This window comes from Platalea leucorodia (genome assembly GCF_965183815.1).
Source record: "Platalea leucorodia genome assembly, chromosome: 4".
NCBI classification, from domain to species: domain Eukaryota; kingdom Metazoa; phylum Chordata; class Aves; order Pelecaniformes; family Threskiornithidae; genus Platalea; species Platalea leucorodia.
This window is the reverse complement of record NC_138826.1, coordinates 72,069,426-72,093,520: the sequence shown is the minus strand read 5'-3', so window position 1 is coordinate 72,093,520 and position 24,095 is coordinate 72,069,426. Positions and strand designations below refer to the sequence as shown.

At 38.8% G+C, this 24,095-nt stretch overlaps 1 protein-coding gene across 3 annotated transcripts in view; it reads right to left on the bottom strand.

Moving 5' to 3' along the window:
* The window catches only part of EP300 (EP300 lysine acetyltransferase), a 67,786-nt gene that overhangs the window by 5,830 nt on the left and 37,861 nt on the right, over positions 1-24,095 (bottom strand). For all 3 annotated transcript variants that reach the window (XM_082310775.1, XM_082310776.1, XM_082310777.1), the window contains exons 12-30: positions 23,311-23,420; positions 22,661-22,816; positions 21,128-21,568; positions 20,414-20,602; positions 19,555-19,711; positions 18,854-18,972; positions 17,353-17,592; positions 16,693-16,781; positions 14,148-14,228; positions 11,543-11,599; positions 10,016-10,093; positions 8,851-8,918; positions 7,083-7,233; positions 6,582-6,728; positions 6,046-6,159; positions 4,124-4,289; positions 3,229-3,393; positions 997-1,158; positions 276-557 (exon numbers count right to left, since the gene is read on the bottom strand). In XM_082310775.1, coding sequence (XP_082166901.1) covers positions 276-557; positions 997-1,158; positions 3,229-3,393; positions 4,124-4,289; positions 6,046-6,159; positions 6,582-6,728; positions 7,083-7,233; positions 8,851-8,918; positions 10,016-10,093; positions 11,543-11,599; positions 14,148-14,228; positions 16,693-16,781; positions 17,353-17,592; positions 18,854-18,972; positions 19,555-19,711; positions 20,414-20,602; positions 21,128-21,568; positions 22,661-22,816; positions 23,311-23,420 — 2,972 coding nt within the window. The remainder of the gene's footprint in view (positions 1-275; positions 558-996; positions 1,159-3,228; positions 3,394-4,123; positions 4,290-6,045; positions 6,160-6,581; positions 6,729-7,082; positions 7,234-8,850; positions 8,919-10,015; positions 10,094-11,542; positions 11,600-14,147; positions 14,229-16,692; positions 16,782-17,352; positions 17,593-18,853; positions 18,973-19,554; positions 19,712-20,413; positions 20,603-21,127; positions 21,569-22,660; positions 22,817-23,310; positions 23,421-24,095) is intronic.

The following is a 24,095-nucleotide window of genomic DNA, read 5'->3' as shown; positions in this document are numbered from 1 at the left end:
TGCTTAAGCAGCAGCACCTTAAATGAACTACAGAAAATACAACTCTACTTCAGTTCTCCACAGCTTTGAAGACAACAACAAAAATCACATCAAGTAGTAGATTAGTAGAATCACTTGTTACAGAAAACGTTTCCTTTCCTTTCTTTCTGAACTGCCAGAGGATGAGCTGTACGGATCTTTTTCCATCAGTTAATACTGAGAAATTAGTTCGGGTGAAGAGCGTTCTGGGCATAGAGATACGGGGACACAAGTAGGGAAAACTTCACCAAGCATACCTCACAAACAGTGCAGTGCCATCTGGTCTCCACATGATGCTTGCACTCATTGCAGGTGTAAACAAAGCGGTCTTGGCTCTGGGTATGCAGTTCCACAAGCATGCACATGGTTGACCACTGCGCCCGTCGTAGTGAGGAGAACTCCAGGTGCTTGTCTCTAGCAAGGGTTAGGAAAGCATCACGCCCATCCATCAGGTCGCACGGAATGAGCGGGTCAGGCTCAACGATGGGGGGCAGGGAGTTGGCTGCAGGTCCAGCAATAAGACGGATGACAAAGAAGACCTGAAAAGTAAAAAGACTTAATGCCAGAACTTATCACGATGTATTGGTTGCCAAACTTCATTACACAGAGCGTACAATTCCAGGACCAACTAACACTTGCATGATGTGCCGCCAGGGTGGTGTGCTTGTAAGGGCTGAGAAGTTTCAAACCTCTGGGTGCCCTGCAGGTTCACCTTCTTCAGAAGCATTAAGTAAGGAACACTGGACTGAACAGTAAAATTTTGTGACAGTCTAGACTGTTAGGAAGTTCTGTATGAGCACAGCTGTATTTATCCCCACTGCCCTTGCAGCAAAGAGCACCCAGACTTACTTATCTGGTGTGCCACTCAATTCTCCAGCCAAACCTGTACAATTTACAGGGCACAGCTCTAAAGTATCAAAGCTTTGTACACCTCTCTACTTAAGTAAAATACATGTGTCTCATTCTATCAACTCTTACCTCCTTGTGCTTCTCCATAGTGGCATACAGCTTTTGGGAGAGGTCATTGGACACATTGGGCATGCCAGGCTTTTTCTTATTGCCACGACTCAAGCTGCTCTTGTTCTTACTTGTCTTCTTATTGTTCTTCTTTTTGGCATTTTTGCTGTCTCCCTTGCTCACCTATTAATTTTAAAGGTATTTTATGTCAGGTATCTAAGTTACACCACATCAGCATTTTATTACTTTCACATCTTCTATAACTGCAGGACAAAACACACTTCACAATAATTTATTCCGAAGACACTTACCAGGGTCCCCTGAAATATTAAATTAATTCAATTAGAATCACTCCAGAAGATACCAAGATCAGCAATAGATAGTTCTAAAACTATTAAAAGCACAAATGCTCAGGAGGTGCAAGGGAAATGATTTTACTGAAACCTGTTTGTCTGCTACAGTTGAACAGGGAAGAACCTCTTGGATAATGACAAAGGGGTTCAGCAGATGGCTTCTCAATGCAATTCAAAACTAAAAATAACTGAAAAGTACAACCAATATTCCACTAACCAGAGGTAAGACAGACTTAATTAATCTAGATTTAGTTTGCTACAGCTCCCCAACAGATTTATTTTTATTTTTTAATAGACTGCATTAAACTGATTTTGATATGAAGCTGTTCTTTTGACTCCAAAAGGCATTAGTAGTGCAATTTCTAGTATGCACCTTCCTCCTGTCATATCCTGCAACAGTCAAACAAAACGGGTCAGCTTAATTTCAATTATAATCAATTAGCAATGAACAGTGCTGCTCAGAGGACCCCTCAAAACATTACAGCATATGATGATCAAGAACCAAAGCAATTCTTATCCAAATAAGCATTTTTCTTAAGCTTAAAATAACTTTGTCAGGATGGAAATTTCCAGTGAACATGAATGACTAGCACTTCATTTGAGAGTACAGTTTATTATTGCCTCATTTTCAAGAAGTGAAATATGGGATCAATAAAGAGTTGAAATGATTTTTAATAATAGAAGTTAAATAGTAATATGCTGCAAGCTTCCCCCACCGCAGGATTTTGGCGCCAAATTGCTATGGAGGATCAACTAAGTGTTGACCAACCTCACACACAGAGCTAGGTCAGATTCCTCATGACTGGTTTCTGGCATATTAGAGATGGGAACTTGCAGCTATGCCAAGTGGAAAACAAACCTTTAAATAATACCTTCCTAAGTAAGGTGTTAGTTAATGCAAATCTGATATCGAGTTGCCCAATTCCCAGGTTACTCTTGCACTTAGTTTATATAAGGTCCTTGAAAAGAGGCATTGCAAAGAGCAGCACAGGAGAACCACAAATTCTAGTTGTAATGTTAAACCTAACTTTTTTGACCCAAAAGGTCTTTTAGGAAAAAGATTAATTCTATACCCCAACAAAAATCTAATATCTAATAAGGTGACGAAGCAGCAATGTTTAATCAGAGTTAACTAATAAGCACTACTGTGTGAGCAAAACTACTAACTTTATTCACCACCTCTTCGATAAAAGCTCAGAAGATCCAAGGATGGGCAGATGCATAAATTCCACATCTGTTCATTTTCAAATTTATTGTTGAATTAAGAGGCATACCTTTTTTTGTTCTTTGTGGAATGTGAAAGCACAGTTGTTGCATGTTCTCCAAAAAAATTGCACAAGATAACCAGCAAGAAATTTAAGTAGCCCAACAACAGTTGAGCAGTATTTTGTGCTTCAGATCCTCAATGCCTTAAAGCTTTCTACTAAAAAAACCTATACTGAGTAAACTACTAAATCACACTGTTACTTTCTCAGAACGTTTTGCTAAGATTAGTATCATAACATCTCAGTTGGAAAGAAAAGAGTTAGCCACTGTCCAAAAGCTAAAGCTTAGGGAAAAAGCTTCCAAGTCAGGCTGAAGTTGCAGCATGAACATGGATAATAATTGGATTTCAGCAGCAAAATATTCAACTAGCAGCTGTTTCAATCTAATTGACTGTGGTAATTAGTTAGGTTTATAGCCATATGAACAGGCACTGCTCATATGAATGTGGCTTAGTGGTATTTTAACAGCTCTAATTTATAAAATATAAAATTGAAATTTATAGTAGATTGAAGCTAGAAAAGGGGAAAAAAGCCAGTTAAGGAAAGTGCCTAGCCACCCCTTTTTTTTTTTAGTGAGCCATATGTAATCACAACTTTTACATTAGATCATATATATATAGCAGAAGCATTCTTACATCTGTGCTTTCATTACTAGTGTTTTCTTCTCTCTTTCGTTCTTCTTCCTCTTGCTCTAGTTCCTTAATGCTCTCCTCTAGAACGTTAGGCCAGAAATCCCCTTCGAAATAAGGTAGCTCTTTTGCACTTGTTAGACGATCCTCTGTTGCCTGCTTAAATATATCCTGAAAAAGAGCAGAACACTTCGTTACCACTACTACAAGACACATAAGTAAAGGCAGCCTTTTCAATAAGTGATTAAAAAAGGCACCAGCAGATCAAGAAAAGGAGAGCCTAATATTTCAATTCATTTTATGAGGGCACATTCTAAATGCAATTTAACACTGCATCAGTTACAGACAGTTCTTCAAATACATTTCAAATATTCCCACTCTGAAGAAATAAACCATTACCATGTGCTAGACTTCAATATGCATACCTACCAAATAGGACAATATCAAATAAATCAATATAATAATAATAAAAAAGGGACAATATAAAATAATTATAAAATTTATATACATTGTCGACACTAGCTGAAGTCCTGATAATTCCAATATTTTACATAATTCTAACTGCGTCAGCAGCCTAACACTGCAATTTTATTTAACATAGGAAGATTAAAGATTCTGTGTATTTTTTTTTGCATTAATGAAATGAGATTTGCTCTCTTTTACAGTATTCCTCAAGAATTTAGTTTGTTCTAAGGAATCATTTCAAATCTCTTCCTAGAATAATTTCAGAAGCTACATGCTTTGAAGAGGATATATTTTAACTCTAAACTTTTAGGGCTCAATTAACTTAAAACTAATACAGTAAACTCCAAGAATCAGGCACAATGCATAACGCAAGGAAGAAACCAAGACAAGACCAGTCAATCACCGCCCCCTCAGTACAAACATACACTTCACAAACCTTGTAATCATGGACAATGCGCTCCGACACAGATTTGTCCAGCATCTTTTTGTACCACTCTTGCAGTCGTTTGGGTTTGGGTATCTTTTGGTCAGGAGGATGGCAGTGGAAGATGTAGTCATCTCCTTCACTAGGTGGGCATGCCCAGATATGTCCAGTAGTATACCTAGTATCATTAGACAAAAAAAAGTACTTGTAGGCTCTGATGAGGAATGCTGGAGCTTGCTCTACTCTCTGCCACGAGATGGAGCCACCACAAAGTTGGCTGGTGTTACCAGATGGACAATAATTATAGCTCTCCAAGATTTTAATTCTAGTGTTCATTCCGGCTTCATTCATGCGATAGAATTACCATCTTTTCACTAATTTTTTAAAATTCAGCGCTCTATGTGGAGTAGTTTATATAAAAGTGTGTACATTTTCCAGTCTAGATAAAAATCAAAGCCTGATATAGACCTGCAATTGCTGCCTCCCAATCAACTAACAAGAGAAAGATGGAGACTAGCTATTTCAGTAGTAAAAGCCAGAATTCTTTTTCCTTGAGACAGCAGTCTTTAATTTTCTAGCAACATTTTAAAAACAGATTTACTTAAACACACAATTCACTTCTTTACTGTAAATCCTCTGGTTTTTAACTTTGAGTTTTAAAAGGTTTCACAATTATACCTGGGAATAAACAGTCACTTCCAACATATGCTATTGGGTGTACAGTCTAAGTACTTTGAAGACAAATGACATCCAAATAGTAGCAGCTGCAGAGAATATAATACCACAAAGATCACTTCTTCATCCTCAGTTCTTCTCTATTAGTTTTTGAAAAGAATGCCAGTAGGAGGAATAATCAAATCTCAAGTTAGAGAAAAATAACCATTCTTGCCGTGGTGAGAAACAGCTCTGCAGAACCCTACCCAAACCCTGGGAACTGCAGCCAGTTGTCATTCCTTCTGCCTGAGAAGGGAGAGAGGATACTGCCTGACCGATATTGTTTTCCCAAAATGAGAACCTGATGTTACCCGCTAGCACAGCAAACAGCATTAAGTAAAACTGAGGCCTGAGCTCTATGCAGCAATTTTACAGACTCACAGGTTAGAAAATACACAATAAAAAAAGGCAGAAAGAAGTCTAATGTGTGCCTTTGAAGACTAAGGAATATCATCATCTCACTGAGGTACTGAAGACAGTACCACCCACCTCCATTCTGACTCCCCTAATTTTTCTCATGCAACTACTCTAAACATAGTTCCTAACAATTTCTTCATGAATAACTCTGCCAAGCTACATCAGATACCTTCGACAATAGATTGATGTTTACTTCACTGCCTTTTCTACTTCAGTAATCATGGTCATTTAATTTCCATCTATCTTATTTCTTCAGTTGTTCTGTGTTCTCTTTTGTGCTGTCCCAAATATCGTCTCCTCTTTCTAACTTTTCCGTTTCTCACAATTTCAACTACTCATTCTAGAACAGATTTCTTCGTAGCCTTACACAGCTGTTGCAGAGTTAATCAGTACATGCAGAATACACTTACCTTTCTCCTTATAAACATGGGTAAGAACTTACTTGCCAGCCCAAAGGAATGACCTGATTAAAGCAGTGGCATTACATAAGAACTGCACTATCAACAAGCCCAGCAAAATCCTATGGTCCAGATAAAAAGGCTCACTTTTTCTACTTAGACTTAAGGAAGTTTTACGTAAGTCTGGAAACCTAAAAATATCTGAAGCATAAGCCTCTCCTGAAAAGCCTGCAACCCCTTTTTGTCTTTTCTCCTTTTCAACTATACACAGTTGTCGCCAAGTTATTCTATCACCGGTTGATATTTAGGCACCATATTCTGCACAACAGGATGTAGTAATTTTATTTACAATAAGAACTACCTAGCAGAAATGCTGCACAGAAGAAAACATTAAAAAAGACTTACCCTAGTTTCTTCACATATTCTAGATAGCCAATTAGTATTTCGTGATAGACAGCAGTCCTCAAGCATTTAGGGCGGAAGAAATGAACACTGTCAAGGTAAGATATATACACTCGCCTAGGAAAAAGAAAAAGGCATGATGAGAAGCAGAGATTTCAAATTAGTTCTACAAGTTTTTTCACGTGATTTTATACATTTGAAGCATCCAATACAACAGCAGTCTTCAAAGCCTTGGATCCTAATTTACCTCTAGAAATTCAGCTTTCTTTTGATATCCTAGCCTCATCTTTTCAAAACTATCCAATCCCTTCCTTGAGAATAACTGACAACTGATCCTTAAGGCAACACTGCCTGCCAGCCCGCATCCCCAGTAAGAAGCGACTTTTGCTGACGTATTCCCTACAGAAGCTACTTTACTTCTAGAAGCTAACAGCACTAAGTTTTCACATATGCAACACTGAGGCTCTATACAGAACTTCAGAAGGTTCACCCAGCTGAGACAGTACCAAAATAAAATAAACTTTCATGCAGCTCCTCACCTTTGATTGGGTGGAGGACAGTCTGAACCATACTCCTGTACATGCATGCCAAAGAAGCACAAGTCTACACCATCAATCTCCTCAAAGGCAAAAAGCGCTTTTGTTCGATAAGGGAAAGACTCGGCCATCTCTCCGCTGTCTACAAACCTGCAGATAACAGAAGGTAAAGAGGAATACCAAATACATTCACATATTAGAGCATACATATCACTAGGTAAAGGCTACAATGATGAGGGCTACTCTAAATGTAATTTTAGTGCAATTTTAAAGTTAAATGCTTACAGTCTACTCAAAATACAAGGCATCCACTTTTTACTATGAAAAAGATGACACTCATCACAACTAATTAATATGCTGCTGTAACATCTACTTGCCAAGAACTGGTCAGTGGTGAGGTTTTGTATACAACACTATTTTTTCAAGATAGTAGCAGGTAAGTAAATTCAAATAGCTTCCACCTCCCCCAAAAAGGGAGCAAAATTAGAAATGGAAAGAACATACCTTGCTTTCATTCCTGGTTTTACTTCGACAGTTTTGTCAGATGCATGTACCACCCTAACTGTAACCTCTCCTGCCTCAGGGTGATTCTGTCGTCTTAAGAAATCATTGACTCTGTTCTCCAAGAAGGTACCAAGTCTTGTAGCCGGTAACCCTGCAGGAGAAAAGTACAGCTCTAAATATATACAAAACTGAACTGTTCAAATGTGATTTCTCTATTCAGATGTTAAATGAAAAGTGACTCTTAATGCATGCAGTATGTTATCACAAAGTAAAGCTTTATCTTTAAACACTAACACTTCTAAATGGGGTGAGCTGCTTTTCACCTGCAGGCATGTTTATGGTTTATACATTACTTAAATGAAGAAAGAATCTGTATTTCAACCCCATTTCTGTCTTAAAAGTCAATCACAATTAAGACTCCTCCTGAATACAAGCTATTAATTACTTAAACTGGATTGTAAAACACTTCTCTCAGACATAGCTTCAAGAGCAGACATTGCATTTGGAAGCATATTCTGTCTATAAAGCCACACTAGCCAAGTTAGTTTCTCCACTTACCAAAAGAATATATTTCAATAATGGAAAGAACAACTAAATACAACTGTATCTGCTAGTAATGTAGTTACTTTACAAGTTTCTCATTTTCAAACAATCTTCATACAAAAGAAATACAAGCATAACATTAGCTGACACAAAACCTAAAGCTGAAAAGGAGTTTAAGACTTCTGGTGTAACAGAGCCTGTCTCATTGCTGTCTATTACTTCTGGTAGAGTTACATATCTGCCAATCAGCTTTTCATTTTTCCAATTTGACACCTTTCAGTAAAGCATCACTATACTATGTTACATATGCAATACATACAGGTTGCTAGAAACAAAATCTGATAAAAACTGCAGAAGAACCCTCAAATTCTTTCTGTATTCTTGGTAAATCTAGGAAGTTTTGATTTTGGAGATTTTTGGAAAAAGACTCAGATAGTAAAACCATTTACTGAGCGGTTTGCTTTCCATTTCATAAGAACAGTTGACGAGAATGCTTTTTGTGACCGAACTGTAAGCCATCCCCCAAATTTCAAGACAATTTACAGTCCTTGATATCTCCTTCCTCTTCTTCCCAAGAAGGACCTTAAAAAGTAACTGCTTAACACTACAGTTAATACTTGTTAGAATCTTGATGCTATTGTTGGCTCAGGATTTTTTTTTTTTAGCAGCAGAAATGTAAATACTCAGTATTTTTAAGAAGTACACAAACCCAATAAGCTTCTGAAAGACTATTTTGTCTACAGAACAGATGGACAATGACTGCCCAAATTTCCTTGTACGCTGCCTTCAAATCAGCTGCCTTGATCAAGAGGAAATATCTATAGAGAGTTGTCACCAGCTGATACCACCTTTATCTCCATCAAAGCTTTTAAGAGCAGCAGTACTGATGGTGACTTGGACATGTTATCATAAACTTAAGTTAGACTGCAGTCACACAGCAACTATTTCCCAATGCTATTAATACTGCAACTGAGAGAAAAGGATGTGTATCTTGCATTAGCAGTGCTCTAAAACAGTAAGTTAACCCTCTACAACAGACTATTAACCAACAACAACACCCGTGAATGCAAACATTCTGAACATCACAGAACCGATGTTCAGAACTGACCAAAACCATCCTTTTTTAACTCAAAAAACTGAAATAAATGCAAAACAAGCACAAAAGCCACCTCTTCCCCATTCTTAAATTATTTAAGATTTGTTGGTGCAAGCGTCAGAATCTTACTTTTAGCAGAGAATTTGTTCTCCTTCCTGGTTCGTCCTGTTTTCTTTAGACAGCCATCACAGACAAAGCTGAAGCAAAAATAGGAGAAAGTGAAAAACCACCCCAAGTCAGACTGTAAAGTTCTTTAGCATCTTACGATTAGAAGCAAAATCTTTCACCAGATCTTATCTGGTCTGAAAAATACCTTAACTGAAATTTGAAATAAAAGACAGCACAAAGAACAGTGCCAGCAGAAATGGCCCAACTGCTTCAGAGCTGCAGAGGAGGATCTAAGCTCCAGGGGGCGCATCTCCTGTCAGTCACCCATGTCACCACCTGCAAGCCCAGGAAACAGGGTCTCCACTGGCAGGTCTAACAATATTGGCTTAAGGTATTCTTGAAACAAATAGTCTGAAACTGCTGTCTCTGATGAGGATGAGATACGGCAATACATAAAGCAAAAGGCTGATTTTTTTCTAAATGCCCAAGTGCACTGTAGCATGAAACAACAGGCAGATTCTTCCTCAGTTACAGGATGTCTACCCTCTTCTGCAGCAATGTGGATGGGACAATAGGAAGTCAGCTTTCTTGTCAAGAAAGGGAACACTTAAACTCTTACAGAGCTTTATCTACATATCATTTATCAGCTTTTTAAAAAAAGCTTTTAAAGCAATCAGAAAAAAAACCCCAGTATTTTGATCAAGAACTATGGAGTATCTAAAGACGACTACATTGTTTTTCAGATTTAATTTGATCACTGAGGTAAAAAAAAAAAAAAAGAATTTAACAGTGGTTACAAAATTTTTTGAAGATGACAAAGCAATATGATTTGTACAGAAAATAGATGAGTATGAAATCGTTACCAGAACTATGAACATCTTTTCATGAATGACACTATCTTTAAACATAAATTTAAATGTAAAAAGCTGAAACATAAGGCTGAAAGGCCCTCTTCCACACACAGGAATGTTAGAAACATTTAAGATTAGAAACAACTTCACACACAACACAGTAAGATGCGATGCCTAAACTTTATGTTACCCTGTATATTCTGTAAATTTTTCAGGTGGGAATGCAACTTCTTCCATTAGACACTCATTTAAATATAACCAATATAAGGAAGTTTATGCACTAACTCTAGTAAGTCTATCATACACTCTCTACTTAAGAAGGAGAAATTCCTCACCCAGAAGGCCAGATTATCTCATTATGAAGAACACAGATCTGGTGCATTTTTCTTCCACACTCTATACATTCAACAAATCTGTAGAAGGAAAAAAGGGGGAAGGGAAGCAAGGTTAGTAGCATCATTACTTGCTTGTATATTTTGTAACATTTTATTAGAGGAGTTCTAGCATTTAGGCTCAAGAGCCTATTTAACATAGTGGGCACATCTATGCTGATAACAGCCTCCAGAATGAATTAAGAACCTGTCAGCTCAAGTGAGGTAGGCTATGCAGGGACACATTATTATTACCATTTGCTTGCCTTACTGCCATCCACTTCACTCATTTTTTAAAGTGAAGCCATTCTAAGGATAAAATCTGTAAACTGTTTGTTGCTATAATTAAGAGAGGAAAGTGGATTCACAGGTCTCAGAAGCGAAGAACCAGAGAAATAGTTGGCTGTTAGTTGCCTCACTGTGCTTGAAGCCTGGGGTACGTTGCAAATATACTGCAGAAAGGTGGGAACGAAGAAAACAGAAGCAATGTCAAAGTCACTTTCAGAAGACTAGCAGAGATTTAAGGGCAACTGAGGTAAGTGGTATGGTCTACTTCACAGATGTTGGAAAACCTAATTCTCCAAAATACCTAAGGTTGCTTCATGTACCAGGACAATCTGACTCCTTTTGAACATGTCTATTTATAAGAGTCTGAGACTTCGAATGAATAGCTGCCATTTATGCAGGGCACATGGTATCATACTCTAAGTCAGGCTTGTATTCTAGCGTTAGGCTGCATCTTCACTATAACAAAGGGAAAGAAAAGTTATGAATCAAAGTTACTATTCTCTCCTTCCCACAGCGCTTGTAAAACAGAAGAACTGGCTGACCCTTATGCCCTTAGAAGGATGGTGTGGGAAGAATACATATCCTTTTTGCTCATTCATTTGAGAATGAAGGTAATGTTTGCAGAGTAGCAGCATAGGTGTATAAAGCAGCAACATGTAAAGTGGCTTCAAAAAACCATCAGGAATATAAGGAAAAGCAGCTGAGTCACCATCATCTTTCCTGAACGTCTACAGTTCTGCTTCCAGAGCAGTGTAGAGGAACCGGCTAATTCAAATTTAACAACTTTTCCTTCTACTACAGCTGCCCGTAAAATATGACAACTAGAAAAGCCAACAGCACCAAAAGAGCTACTGCCAAGTGACACAAATCAGTTCTGAGACCTGAGCATTTGCCACAACAGGGTTTCAAAGCAGAGTTATCTGCATTCATCCTTCTGTTGAATCCACATTCAAGACAACAAAGTGCACTAATTTCGGCCCATACGTACAGTGTTACATATTTCTCAAGTACAGCTGTGGTGGTTTGGGTTCTCAGGACAGAATGCCAGATATGCTGCTTACTGAGCAGCCCCTGATGGCTAACAGAGCTACATAAAATTTGGAAAACATTGAAAAACAAAGCTGATGGCGAATGAATAACATGTATTTTACAAAATAGTTACAATGAAATGAGGATCATTCAAAATGTGACATCATTACTTACAGTTCAGGGTCCAGTGTATCATTTTTCCTTTTTGAAAACTGTTCTTTGTTTATCGTGCTACGGAGAAACAGGCAATAAAACTCAGTTTTAACACAAGACGACATACATTCATGCCATACCACACACATCCACACACCTGAGACAAAACTTGCAAGCAGATTTTTTAAAACTCTCATTGGCACTATGAGGAAAGGAGTTGTATTTCACAAAGTGACAGACAACTAAAGTATATGCCACCCTTGACTCTGCCTGTAGAAAACATTCTTTTCTATGCGACAATAGCTTGTAGAGAACCACATTGCTCCCTTACTCAGTTTTACTACAGGATAAATGGTAAAACTTGCTGACATTAAAGTTCTAGACCAGTCTGATCGGTATTTTATAGTGAAAGTACTATTTGATATGCCTCTCTGATATTCTGAAGGCAGAGAATTCCAATTATCTTTGATTACTGAGAAAGGTAGGTTTATCTTATTTCAGATTCTCCTAGCCCTCCTCCTAGATTAACTTCAAAGAATAAATTTCAGCTTCTAAACCCTGCAACCCCAGCCCAGTCATTACTCTACACTATCTTTACCTTCCCTACAGTATTTGCAAGGCTAGAAATTCCATCTTTTTGACAGTGAGGTTCCAGGGATCTTTTCCACCAATCTGGTTCACAATAGCCAAGAACAATCATACAAGAATACTCAGATCTCTGAAAATTTACCCTGAAGAGGGTGCTGTAAAATGTGAGATGATCAGGACATGCCTCTCTGAGAAGCAATGACAGAGACCCAATCCAACTTGCATGAGGTGCATTAACCTTCCTATCCTTTTATTTTGGTGTTTATTCTGAGTAGTGTCACCTGCAGAATACTTCAAGCTCCTTATCAGATTAATGAGGAAGGTTTAATCTCCCAATTACCTCAAACTATTATTATAATATGGTGAGTAGAACTGTAAAGAGGACCTAACATACATACTACTAATCTTTTTTGCTTTTGTTTATTTTAACTATATGTTGTGGGAAGAGAGGAAGGGAGCAGGATCTTTATGCTGCAGTAAAATGAGTTCCTAAGAGAAAGTCTGTAAGCAGGTAAGAGAACATTCAAAAGTGTACTTGCTCCTCTTGTGCAGCCTATAGCCTCCATTTTCACTACACAACAACCAAGCATTTAAATCTGCTATGAAAAAGAATACCAGGAGCTGGAAGTACATTCTTACTATTGCTTCTGTTCAAAGAGCTTTTGGTTGTTGTCATTATTGGAAAAAAAATAATTGCATCCAGCATCTGTTTTCAAATCTAGTGTAAAAATCAAAAGCACTCTATGCTGCCTTCTACCCCGACTCAAAGGTTTGTGGCAAATCACTCCAACTTAAGTGCGTGAGAAAGATCATACTCTCTCAGCAGCTAAACAAAAATTTATATATAAACCTGAATATATCTGATGTTTATTTATACAGATTTACATTTATACAGATACTTGCTTCTCTCATACGTTATTTCATATCCCACATCCCATATTAACAAAACTGGACAATATTGATTAAACTTTGGGTCTTCGCTTCTAGTAGAGTAGTAGACCATGCTATCCACAGGGACATGGCCCATTGTACTTGACCAGCATACGAAAGTTATTTCTTCCTTTTTCCTTCCAGCAAGGCAGATGTACTCTTACGTCTTTCCAAGTCCCAACGGATTCTTTTGCTACTGTTCTACATACATCCCACCAGTGCGACCAGGATTTGGTAACATGCTGCTAAAGACAACTTCTACTTCCAGTGAAAGTTAACTCTGTTTGTCCAATTGCCAACTTCAACAACTCTCCCCCTCGCTTCAGACCTTCCTAAGTTCCTCGCTTGCTTCTATCTGCAGTGTTCCTGCAATGCCCTCCCACCAAAGAGCTTTCTTCAACAGCTCGAAGAGTAACTGCTTGGCACTCATCTGTGCCTCAAGGGCTTCCTTAGTCTCCCAAAATTCTGTTTCAAGATTTTTTTTGGGGGGTGGGAGGAGGTTACACCAGAATGAAAGACTGTCCCAACAGTTTGCCACCGGCATGGAAAAGTCAACTAAATCCATGCACAGCCTTTTACTGCGATCTCCTCAACACCTGCACAGTATTTCTCATAAGCAGATGGCACTCCAACAGTAAAGTATTTGTACGGCAAAAGGAGGCTGCCATCTTCTGATTTGGATGAAAGACAATCTGAAGTTGAATACAAGTTTAATAGCATAGCCAGTCTATAAACAGAATGGTATGCTTGATTATTTCAAACTATGTCTGTCACCTACCTGCCTGCAGGCATGGTTATTTTTCTACAGTAGAATATTTCACATTTTTTTCAGAAAAAAAAGCATTCTCCTCTTTCCCCTGTATTGGTATAGTTGCAATTCAAGCACTAAGTGCTTATTTCTCACTACAGTTTAGATTTTAAAGAAAAAAAAAAAACACAAACAAATCTATACACAATTCCAGGCTTTTATGAAGAATATCTGGTCCACGCTCTACTAGCCTACAAACAGCAAGCGTTACCTAAAACTAAACGACTTCCCTTTGAGAAAGCGCTATAGACCATGATACAGCTTATGAATGCACAGCCCAAGCAAACACAAGTAACTCACGTTTGAGGTTGTGATGGGTCATCTCCCAGAGAAACGCTCTCCCCTTGGATTTCGTTGAAGCACTTCTCACAGAAGTGATACCTGTCAGCAAGAAGGCCATATTTGGGTGAACTGCTCCGTCCACACAACATAGCCCAAGCCAAGCAACGGAGCCACCAATCACAGCAGGCCAAGGAAGGGACAGGAGCAGAGAGCAGGTCATCAACGGCGACAAGGATATTCAATGATGCAGATTTATGGGCCCCACATTGTGTTTGGTTGGTTTGGTTTTTTTTGGTTTGTTTGGGGTTTTTTTTTTTGCGCAATCAAAGCCAAGTGCAGACAATGACAAGCATGAAGGAGAAATAAAAAAAACAACACACACACGAACAAACAAAGAAATGGGGGGTTTGCAGGACAAAAACAAAAACATAGAAGCAGGACAAGACAACACAAAGCAGAAAGCCAAGGCAAAGCACAGATTAGCATTAAATCTCTCAAATGGCTTCACAAGCAGCAAATGATTAAAGCAAATTAAAACAAGAGTATTCCTGTTTAGCATACCCATACCCTCTTCATTTTAATAATCCATGCCACGTACAGCAAAGAATTAAAATGAGAAAGGGGAAAGAGCAGAAGGAGGGAAGAACTGCTACTCTGACTTGTACATCAGCACAGCAGTTCTGGAGGATCTGCAGGAGACCAATGGAAGAAGGATAGTCTTCCATCTTAAATGTATAAATGCTGAAAGGCCACAGGAATTCTCTCCCAGTTGAAAGGGAAAGCAAAACATCAGAAGCTTAAAGAACAATAAAATCTGTCCTCGAAATCTTACAGACATTAATTATAGAACTGTCAAACTGCATGTTAACTAAATACCTGACATTAACTACACACATAATGCTCTACGTTGATATGATTCTTCCCTAGCCCTGTTTGAGTGTGGAACAGTCCAGGTATCAATATGGCAAGCATTACAGAGAAAGATTTCACTTACACTTGAATAAAATAGTGATTAATTCAAGATTCTACCTAAGCCCTCAAAAATGTTCTAAAACTGTGGCCTCTCCATTACTAAGGCATGTTAAATGAGTGCACAAGACACCCAAAAATAAAAAGAAATAAAAGAAAATGCAAACAAGCTTATTATAAAGCCACACAAACCAACACTACAGCAGCTGTTAAGCTAAGAAAACAGGTCTCTTAACCATCTCTCCCAATTTTCATCTGGGAGAACTTCTGAAATTATACATTTCAGTCTACAGATACATGTGCTTGTGTGTATATAATGTAATTTACAAGTCACATGTATGCATGCGCTATAGTGCAAACATTCCCTTCTAATATTTGAAAACATGTAAAGCATGTCAGATTTTTTGAATAGTAGTCTTTTGGTCCATCTAGTGCTTGCCCACAGATAAACGTAAGCAGAAGATATTAACTTATGATACAAAAAGCTCTATACTATATAAGTCTAAACTACAATAGTTATTATGGGATACTATAAGCTTATTTTCTACTTCTTCCCTCCTGAAAACCTTCATTCACTGCTACAAACCTTTATGAAGCCTAAGAAGGTTAAGATATAACTCCTGTAGCTCTTTAGTTGCTTTCACCTGACCAGGTGTTTAAAAAAACTACAATTCTTGCAAAACCTTCTTGGCTTTCAGGTAAAAGCCTTAGTGTTTTAGTTGTTTTGGTTTTTTTGTTTTGTTTTGTTTAAGGTGGTGTTGGAAATAATGGAGAGCAGGAACTAAATTGATGGAGGTGACATAGTTTGGGGGTCACCAGCCCTCTGCTCTAACGGGTGCATTCTGGTGACAGGCCAGGGGATATGGGAGTGTTATAGCACGTATTTCCCTGCTTCTTCCTGCCTTGCTTCCCCAATTGGTAAAGAGACATCTAGCAAGAAACCTTCTTTCAGAAGTCAAATAGGTTTAAATCCTTTAATAAACCCCAAATCAAAAAAATTCAAGAGAACTGTAGAAGTGACAGCACTTCACAGAGCTGCTGACAGCTACTGCAAGACAACTCCCTTAAGGAAATTTGGGGAGAAAAAGCAAGCATAATTCTACTGAAGATCTGAATACACACATCTTCCAATGAAGATCTGCACCACAAAAATAACTTTGCTCTTCAGTGTTAACATCATGAGAAAAACAAAGACTTGCCAAGTATAATATGTATTATGAGCATTAATATACTTGCTGCATAGTTTACTCAGTGCTCTGCATGAAAAATACTGCTGCATGGTAGGAAGCAAAAGACGACAGACTTGTATATGTGATTTGTAGGTAACTGAAGATTTAACTAACTGCAGGATAAAAATTCAGTAAAACTTCACATTTCTGCAAACAAAAGAGGAAGAGCAAAGACTGCAGTGAACTTCTGCAGAAAGAGATCATTAAACACACAAGGTAAACTATTCAAGGGCGCTTCCAGCAAATTTTTATCTTAAAACACAAAGGTGTACACATATAAAGAGGGTGTATATGTAAATACATGCATGCCTTTTAAGAGACTGATTGCAGCATGCACAAAACAGCACCAAGTGAGTTTTCCTTACCTGTTCTGGTAACTGTAGTAAGTGGCATCTCGAGGGATTGTGCATAGCTGTTTGCCATAGCAACACAAAGTCTGTGGTGAGAACTCCAACTGCAAAGAGGAATGGGTCATCTTAGTATTCATACCTGTTTTCACTTGCTCTCCATGGAAAGCAAGTGTGACCCAGACAACGATCATTTCCACTTTTTTCTGTGCACAGATCTCACAGTACAGCAAGTGTATGAAGTGATAGTCATAACAAATGTTCAGTGGTCTGTTAGTCTCAAGTTAGCTCCTCTCCAAAGATGGAAAGCGTATCAAAACAAGACAATGGAAATACACAGTCTCAATATACAGTGAAATAGAGAGCACTTCTTCTGCAGTAACAAAACCACATCTGTTTAATTTGCAATAGCAAACAGGCTCGCCCTCATCAAAATAACCCTTCAGTTACTGACTTTTTTTTCGCCCCAAGGGCTTATATACAAATAGATGATTTAAGCACTAGATAGAATTAAAAGATCCATAAAAACCTCAAAATCAGATTACTCATGATTGCCAAATCCTGGTAAATTTTCGAGATTTTTAGCACACCGTAACTGCTAGCAACTGCAACTGCTGTATTTTTCTGCCCTTCAATACCAAGAAGCAAGCAGCAGACTAAAAATATTTATTTTCTTACCTTTCTTCCACAGCAATAACCAAGGCTCTGCATAACTGGGTCAATTTCTTGCTCAAACACCTCTGCCAGTTTGGAACAGTACTTATATACCCGGGATGTTTTGCGGTTATACAGCCAGGCATTATTGAACATGAGCCAGATGTCATCGACATATTGCCACGGTTCCTGATACTGTCCTGTGTCTAGCTTCCTCTTGATAGTAGAAAGGTCCATGGGGTTCTTCACTATGTCAAAATAATCCTGCAAGAATACACAGTGTATCAAAACACTGCTACAGAACTACATTGTGACGTGACAGCATGTGTATTCTCAGCATATAAATTCTTCTGCAGTACATCAAGAAAAACATGTTCCTCCCTGACTTGATTGTCAAACTGCTTGTGACATACAATGAAATCTCTAAGCAATACTGTATCACTCCCTAGTGCTTCCTTTTCATTATTCCTTTATTTCTCAGGCTCTATTGCTCTTCCACTCGTGATGAAATCAAGCCTCTCTAATTTTAGTCAGCAAAACAAGTATTACAAAAAGTAAGAAATGGCAATATTTTTGCAGCCACTGTGATCTGAGGATATACACAAGAGCATTAATAGAAAGCGACTGTTTTTAGTAGACCAGACAATCTATTAAACAAAAAGAAATAACTTTATTAAATGATAAAATATATCATGTTTCCTCTAAAGAATGCCTTTTTCCAATCCCCCCAGCAGTTATAGAACCACTTCTCCTACAAAAGTCCTCAGAATATGACAGCCAATTGAGAGCTTGTTAAAGAATATTAGCAACATTTATGCCTGCTTATCACACAGCAGGCCTTGAATTTTTGCAGTATCTATCCTAAAAAAAAAACCCCACACCAAAACCAAACAAAACACCTTCCAGGCAAAAAATGTTGCCCAAAGCACTGAAGTAGGACTTCTATGTATACGTATTTGTGCATAAATAGTAAACTTGTGTGGTTAATCCAGAGAGTTTAACTTATGGATCTTTGAAGGACAGTAATGTCTTCTGAAGACAATTCTAAAACAAGCAGAAAATTCAACCTAAACAAAAACTAGAAGTTGAATAGTGTCCTCCTTGCTTTTAACAGATTAATCATCATTGATGGATTTTTTTTTTTTTTTTTTTAAGTGATCTTGATATTCCCACGTATTCCACCAAGTTTTACATATGATAAGAAACACCTATGGAATTCAGCAATAGAAGCATCACAACATGAAGCAACATCCATAAAAAGCCCCCACAGCACTGGGGATCTGTTGGTAATCGCTTCAATGTATAGTATACCTACTTGTTTACCAAAAGGAACACAGAACCAAACAAACTTTTGAAAAAACAAACTTTCCCAAGTCAGACACTGTATGTTCCACTGCCTAAGCTAAACCTCTTAAAATGCATGAATATAAAAATGTTAACAAGACAGACTTAAGCTGTTCTCAAACAGGTATGCCATAATATAGTAGTTTTGAACTAAAGTCAGGGAAGTATCTAAGACACTCACAGGAATTCCTAGTAGTTGGGGATCCACAGGCTGTCGAAATGGAAGAGACTCTGGATCCTGACGGTAAAGTGCCTCCAGTGTTGGCATAAGCGCCTGACGCAACTCTTCTGGCTTGAAAACTTTTGAAAAACAATCAACATTAGAAAGATAGCAGAAACAGCTGTAAGGAAGAAACCTGCTGGAAAATGTGAGGTCTGTGGAAAAAGACTACAGACAATGGGTTTAAGCTACTTAGCATGGCTTGTTTATCCTCTGCAACACCGAGTTCTCAGGAAGATATTAAAATGATCACCTGGACTCAAGGAGATGGCCAAAATATTAAAGCAAATCTTGTTTTTATCATAGAAAGACACTGCTAAATTTAACAGAGCTGGTTTACATTCCAAATACGTCTCTTCTCTGAGGTCCCAAGAAAAAAAACTTGTCTAGAAAATCTGTAACTGAGGAGTATTTCAAACCTCTATTGTATTGACAATTTTACTAAGGCTTAGTGTCTAATACTAAAGCCTTAAAGAACTTGCCCAAAGCCAATTACAAGCACATGTGTTATTAGACATTTTTGTCCAACAGCCACAAAGAACAATCCATATAAGCCTACTAAGTACCAATGAAGAAAGCCCAGGTTCCCCCCCCCCCCCCCCCCCCCAAGATTTCTCTAGGGAGATGCAGTGAATTTCAGTCAAAACAGTATTCCTGCTCACTTTTTTTCTTAGACTGCCCGGCTGCCGGAGAAGACTGAGTAGCTGGAGTAGTAGGTCTTTCTTCCCCCTCTGGCATTTCAGTCTTCACTTCAGATTTCTTCTCTTCTTGCTCCATTGGGTCTGGTTTACATTCCTCCACGACTGGTTCTACTTTAACCTGGAAAGTAGTTTGGAGCCTGTCACTTAAGTCTCCTGTGAAGTCACCCATCCACATTTCTGTCCTTCAAACCTACCTGCCATCCTGCCCACCACTCTTGCCTAGCATTAAGGGTATCTACTTTGTAGTCAAAACTTGCCTAAAACTTGAGCAGATGTGCTAAACGCATCTTTAAATATTGCAGTAGTAGCAATGACAAGTTGCTAACCAGTTCTGAGCTGCAAGCAGACACACAGGTATTCATCCAGCTCTTCGGGCAGCTCCGACGGTCTCTCCTACACTGGGGCTGCCAGGGCAACGCTGCTGGCGGCCACACTCCTACCTGTCCTCAGTGACAAGCTGTCAGAGCCCAGTGAAGCAGACCATCACGTATATATCCACTATTCTAACATTTAACAGCTGCCAATAACATCTGAAGGACTGACCTGAGTGCCCTCTTACATTGGCATTTACCAAAAAGCCTCACAGCTGCAACCACATTATCATGGTCCTTCCTGTGGCCACTGGCTTTACCACCATTTCACCACAAAACAGAGACCCTTCTTTAGGAAGAAGTAGAGGAAGACAGCAATCAAAATAGCAGCAGCAGGTAGTGCCTACAGCTCTCAGTGAGCTCTTGAAGCAATGGCTTGCATGGAGACAGAAAGCATCTAGCAGCACTAGATAAAAATATTCTACCCAACAACTGGCCGACAATCTCACCTCAGATTTCTCCTCCATTTGCAGTTCTGTTTGTTCTGGTTCCCCTTCATCTGTTTTAATATCCATTTTCACTTCCTGCAAGGGTGGCTGCTGCTGCTCTGGAACGGCCTGCTGAGAGTTCACCTCTGTGCTGCTGGTAGATGGGGGGTTGGATACCTGCCCATCAATGCTTACAGCTGGCTGTGAAAGCTGAGGGAACAAAACACATATTACAAACAGGCTTCTAATGAACGAATTTTCCTTCTCTAATCTACCTTTTATCTATACTACATTTCCACAACATTTAAAGGCACTCTAGTCCTACTTGCTTCACCTGATGAACATACTGCTACATAACTACAACTGCAGAAAAACATGCAACAAACATACACTTGAAGGCCTAGTATATAGATAATTACATACCGTTTCCCTATTGTACACCACCACTATACATATGTAGACATAACTAAAGATCTCATCCACGTTTCAGAGTGAATTTCAAAACATGCACTAGAATTTTAAAAAATACTCCCTCTCTAGAAACACCAGGATGATCTATAGACTTGTCTTGATGCAAAAAAGGTTACTTCCCAAATGCAATAAACCCTATTTTGATATTAAACATGCCAGGAGCTACCTCCATTATCAGACTCTCACAAAAATAAAGACCAACTGAAAATTAAACTTTACACTTAAAACATTTGCAGGGAAAGCACAATTAAAGTATTTCCTTACAGGTGTTGTGGGATGCTGAGGCTGCAACGGTGCTGTTGGTGTGGGAACAGATGCAGTCGTGCTCTGCTGTGATAAGGGTTGCTGTTGCTGCTCTGCAGAAGGGGTAACTGGAACTGGAGGCTGGACTTGTGGAGGCAGCTGTGCCTGCGGAGGCGTTGGAGTCTGCCTCTGAGGGGGGTGCATAGTTTGCGACTGTGGTCCAGGTGGCATTGCCTGAGGAGTAGGTGTGGGGGCAGTAGTGGCAGCTGCTGCTGCCTGCTGTTGCTGTGATCCCAAGCCTGGGGGTGTGTGGTGAGGGGTTGGGGTTCGACTAGGTACTGGAGAAGGAGAATTTCGGTGCATGGGAGGCTGTGGAAGAGGTGGGCAGTGAATATGGCTCCCTTGAGAACCTGGAGCCATTGCAGGAGAATTCACAGGACAGGAAGCACTGGTCATTTGTGCCTGTGGGAAAACAAGTACACATTTGCAATGACTTGAAATAAAAAAGGAGAGGAATTATTGTCAAATGGATGCTTTCCCACAGTTACTGGCACACTTTAAAAATGTGACAAATTATCGTTTGTTTTTTTTTTTTTTTTTTTTTAAAAACTCTATTTCAAAAGGAGAAACAGTCTATTCAATTTATTTTGCTCCACATGAACATAAAGCTGTTTTAAAGTTTATTCAGCTCTAAAAGAGACGTTTCAATAGAATAACTCATACTTGTTGATATGTTTAAAGAATGGCACACCTACACTCCCAGTTTGCAAAACATTTCTTTCTAAAACTGCAGATTTGTACATCCTGAATATGGGACAATGCACCACCGTGAAAAATTGCATTCAAATACACTTAGTGTGCCCATGCCCCCACCCCCAAGACTAGAAACTGAATTTATCATCAGAAATCAGTACAGCTGTAACTCCATCATTACAAGATTACAAAAAAAAAAAAAAAGTATTGGTCAAGGAAAAAAGCTGTCACTCCACAATAATCTTGCCTGCAAACTAGGAAGAAGCATCAACGAGAAGCAAACTGACGTTCCCTACTTCTTCCTGGCCTGAAAGGTTCTTGCTGAAAAGGGAGAGGGAAAGGACAGAAAGGAAACTGCTAGACTGTAAGTTCAGATCTTTAGTAGTGACAACCCTCCTATCCCCCAAAGCCAGTAACACACATTGGTCCTGGATAGACATGCCTTTTTATGACTTAGTCTTCCACGATCTCTTAATTTCTCAGGCTCTGCTGCCTCGCTGTTAAGCAAGAAATTCTTAACTACTGCATACTGAGTAACAATTTCTTCTTTGCTCCATAAAACCAATCTTAAAAAAATTCCTCTGTCACACTTAAACTTAAGCCTGAGAATAAGCCAACAATGTTTCACCCTTGCCATTCCCAGTGCTATATCAGGAAAATGCAGAATCTCAATAAATGCAGTTGACTATAATTCCAAAAGCATCTTGAGAAAACAAGTTCTTCTCCATTACTACTAACTGAACAATGAAACCAGTATATGACAGAGCCCACTGACACCACTTCCAGAAATCAGAAACTTACTTGAGAAACTGGTGTCTGATTGCCAGGCTGAGTCATAGGCATGCTCGCTGTGTTCATTCCCGGGGAAGAAGCAGGGAACTGGGTCTGTTGTAGAAACTGATTCTGACCAGAAGGCTGGCCAACTCCTGGCTGCTGCATACGCGAAGGAAATCCCATCTGTTGGAAAAGAAAGGAACTAATTTCACACAATGTGCGTACACTTCCATAACATCTTACAAAAAAACATTTATCTTGTTGCAGAAATTGATGCTTGCTGCTTATCTGTAGGATACAATATGGAAAGCCTGCTTAGAGCTCCTCTCAAAAGACAGAAATGACGATGATTTCCCTTGTAAGCTAAGGAAAAGGATATTGATTTCAGATTGGGACTGACTTAAGATTTACCTTTGTTCCTTGTTTTAAGGATGCAACAGCACAAAAGGCCACTTAAACTTATTTTTTTAGGCCATTTTTACCACCAAGATCTAAAGGCTTACCATAGACCAGACAAATTCTTCAGTGGACATGCAAAAGGAGGAACCAAAGGGTCAAGAGAACGATGAAATAATGCTTGATTTTTAAAAAATTTCTTTCTTTCTTTCTTTTAAGGAAATCACAGCCAACAGAAGCAAACCTGTGAGCTCAACACCCTGGACGAAACGCACACTGACCTGGTTCATGGCCCCTGCCTGGCTTAGCTGTCCAGGGTGCTGAAGAGGAGGGGTTTGCCGGGGTCCCATCGGTGACAGCTGCATGTTCATCTGGCCAAACTGATTCATTCCTGTGTGTTTGTGCCAAAAAAACACTTATAAACAAAGGCTTGAATTCTCCTTTGGGCACCATTCAACATTTGGAGAAGAAATGCTGTCAGTTTCTTCCTAATTTCATTTTCTAGCAACCAGTTTTCAAGCATGCAGTACTATAAAGGAAATATTTCCTTCTATCAACCAGTTTCATGGAACAATTTTAAATATAAAGTGTCCAAGTTACCATACTCCTTCAGAATGCAGAGTATTTCCCACCCCCCCAAAAGACTTCTTTCCACTAACTTACCAAAGCTCTGAAGTTTGAGAACTACTCAAGTACATGATAAATAACCAGAAGTGTCACCTCTACTACTGAAGATCAACTTTCTACCAAAAGTTGCATTATCTTAATTACATATTAGAAATTCACATATTAAATCCCAAACTGCATCTTCACTTCCTTAAGTACTCAGTATGTTGGCTGGCTAGGCCCCCCATGTTTGACTGACCCCATCATCCTATGTTCACACAACCAGAAGTTCCAAAAGCATCCAGTTCTTTATTTAACAAAGCAAGCAGCTAATGTGTAGCTCTTAAATTCACAAGATCATGAAATGCTGTTAGAGATATATTTTTAAATAGATATATTACATATTAGTTATGTGAGTATTATACAATATAGATAGCTATTTTCTTAATCAAATGGGAAA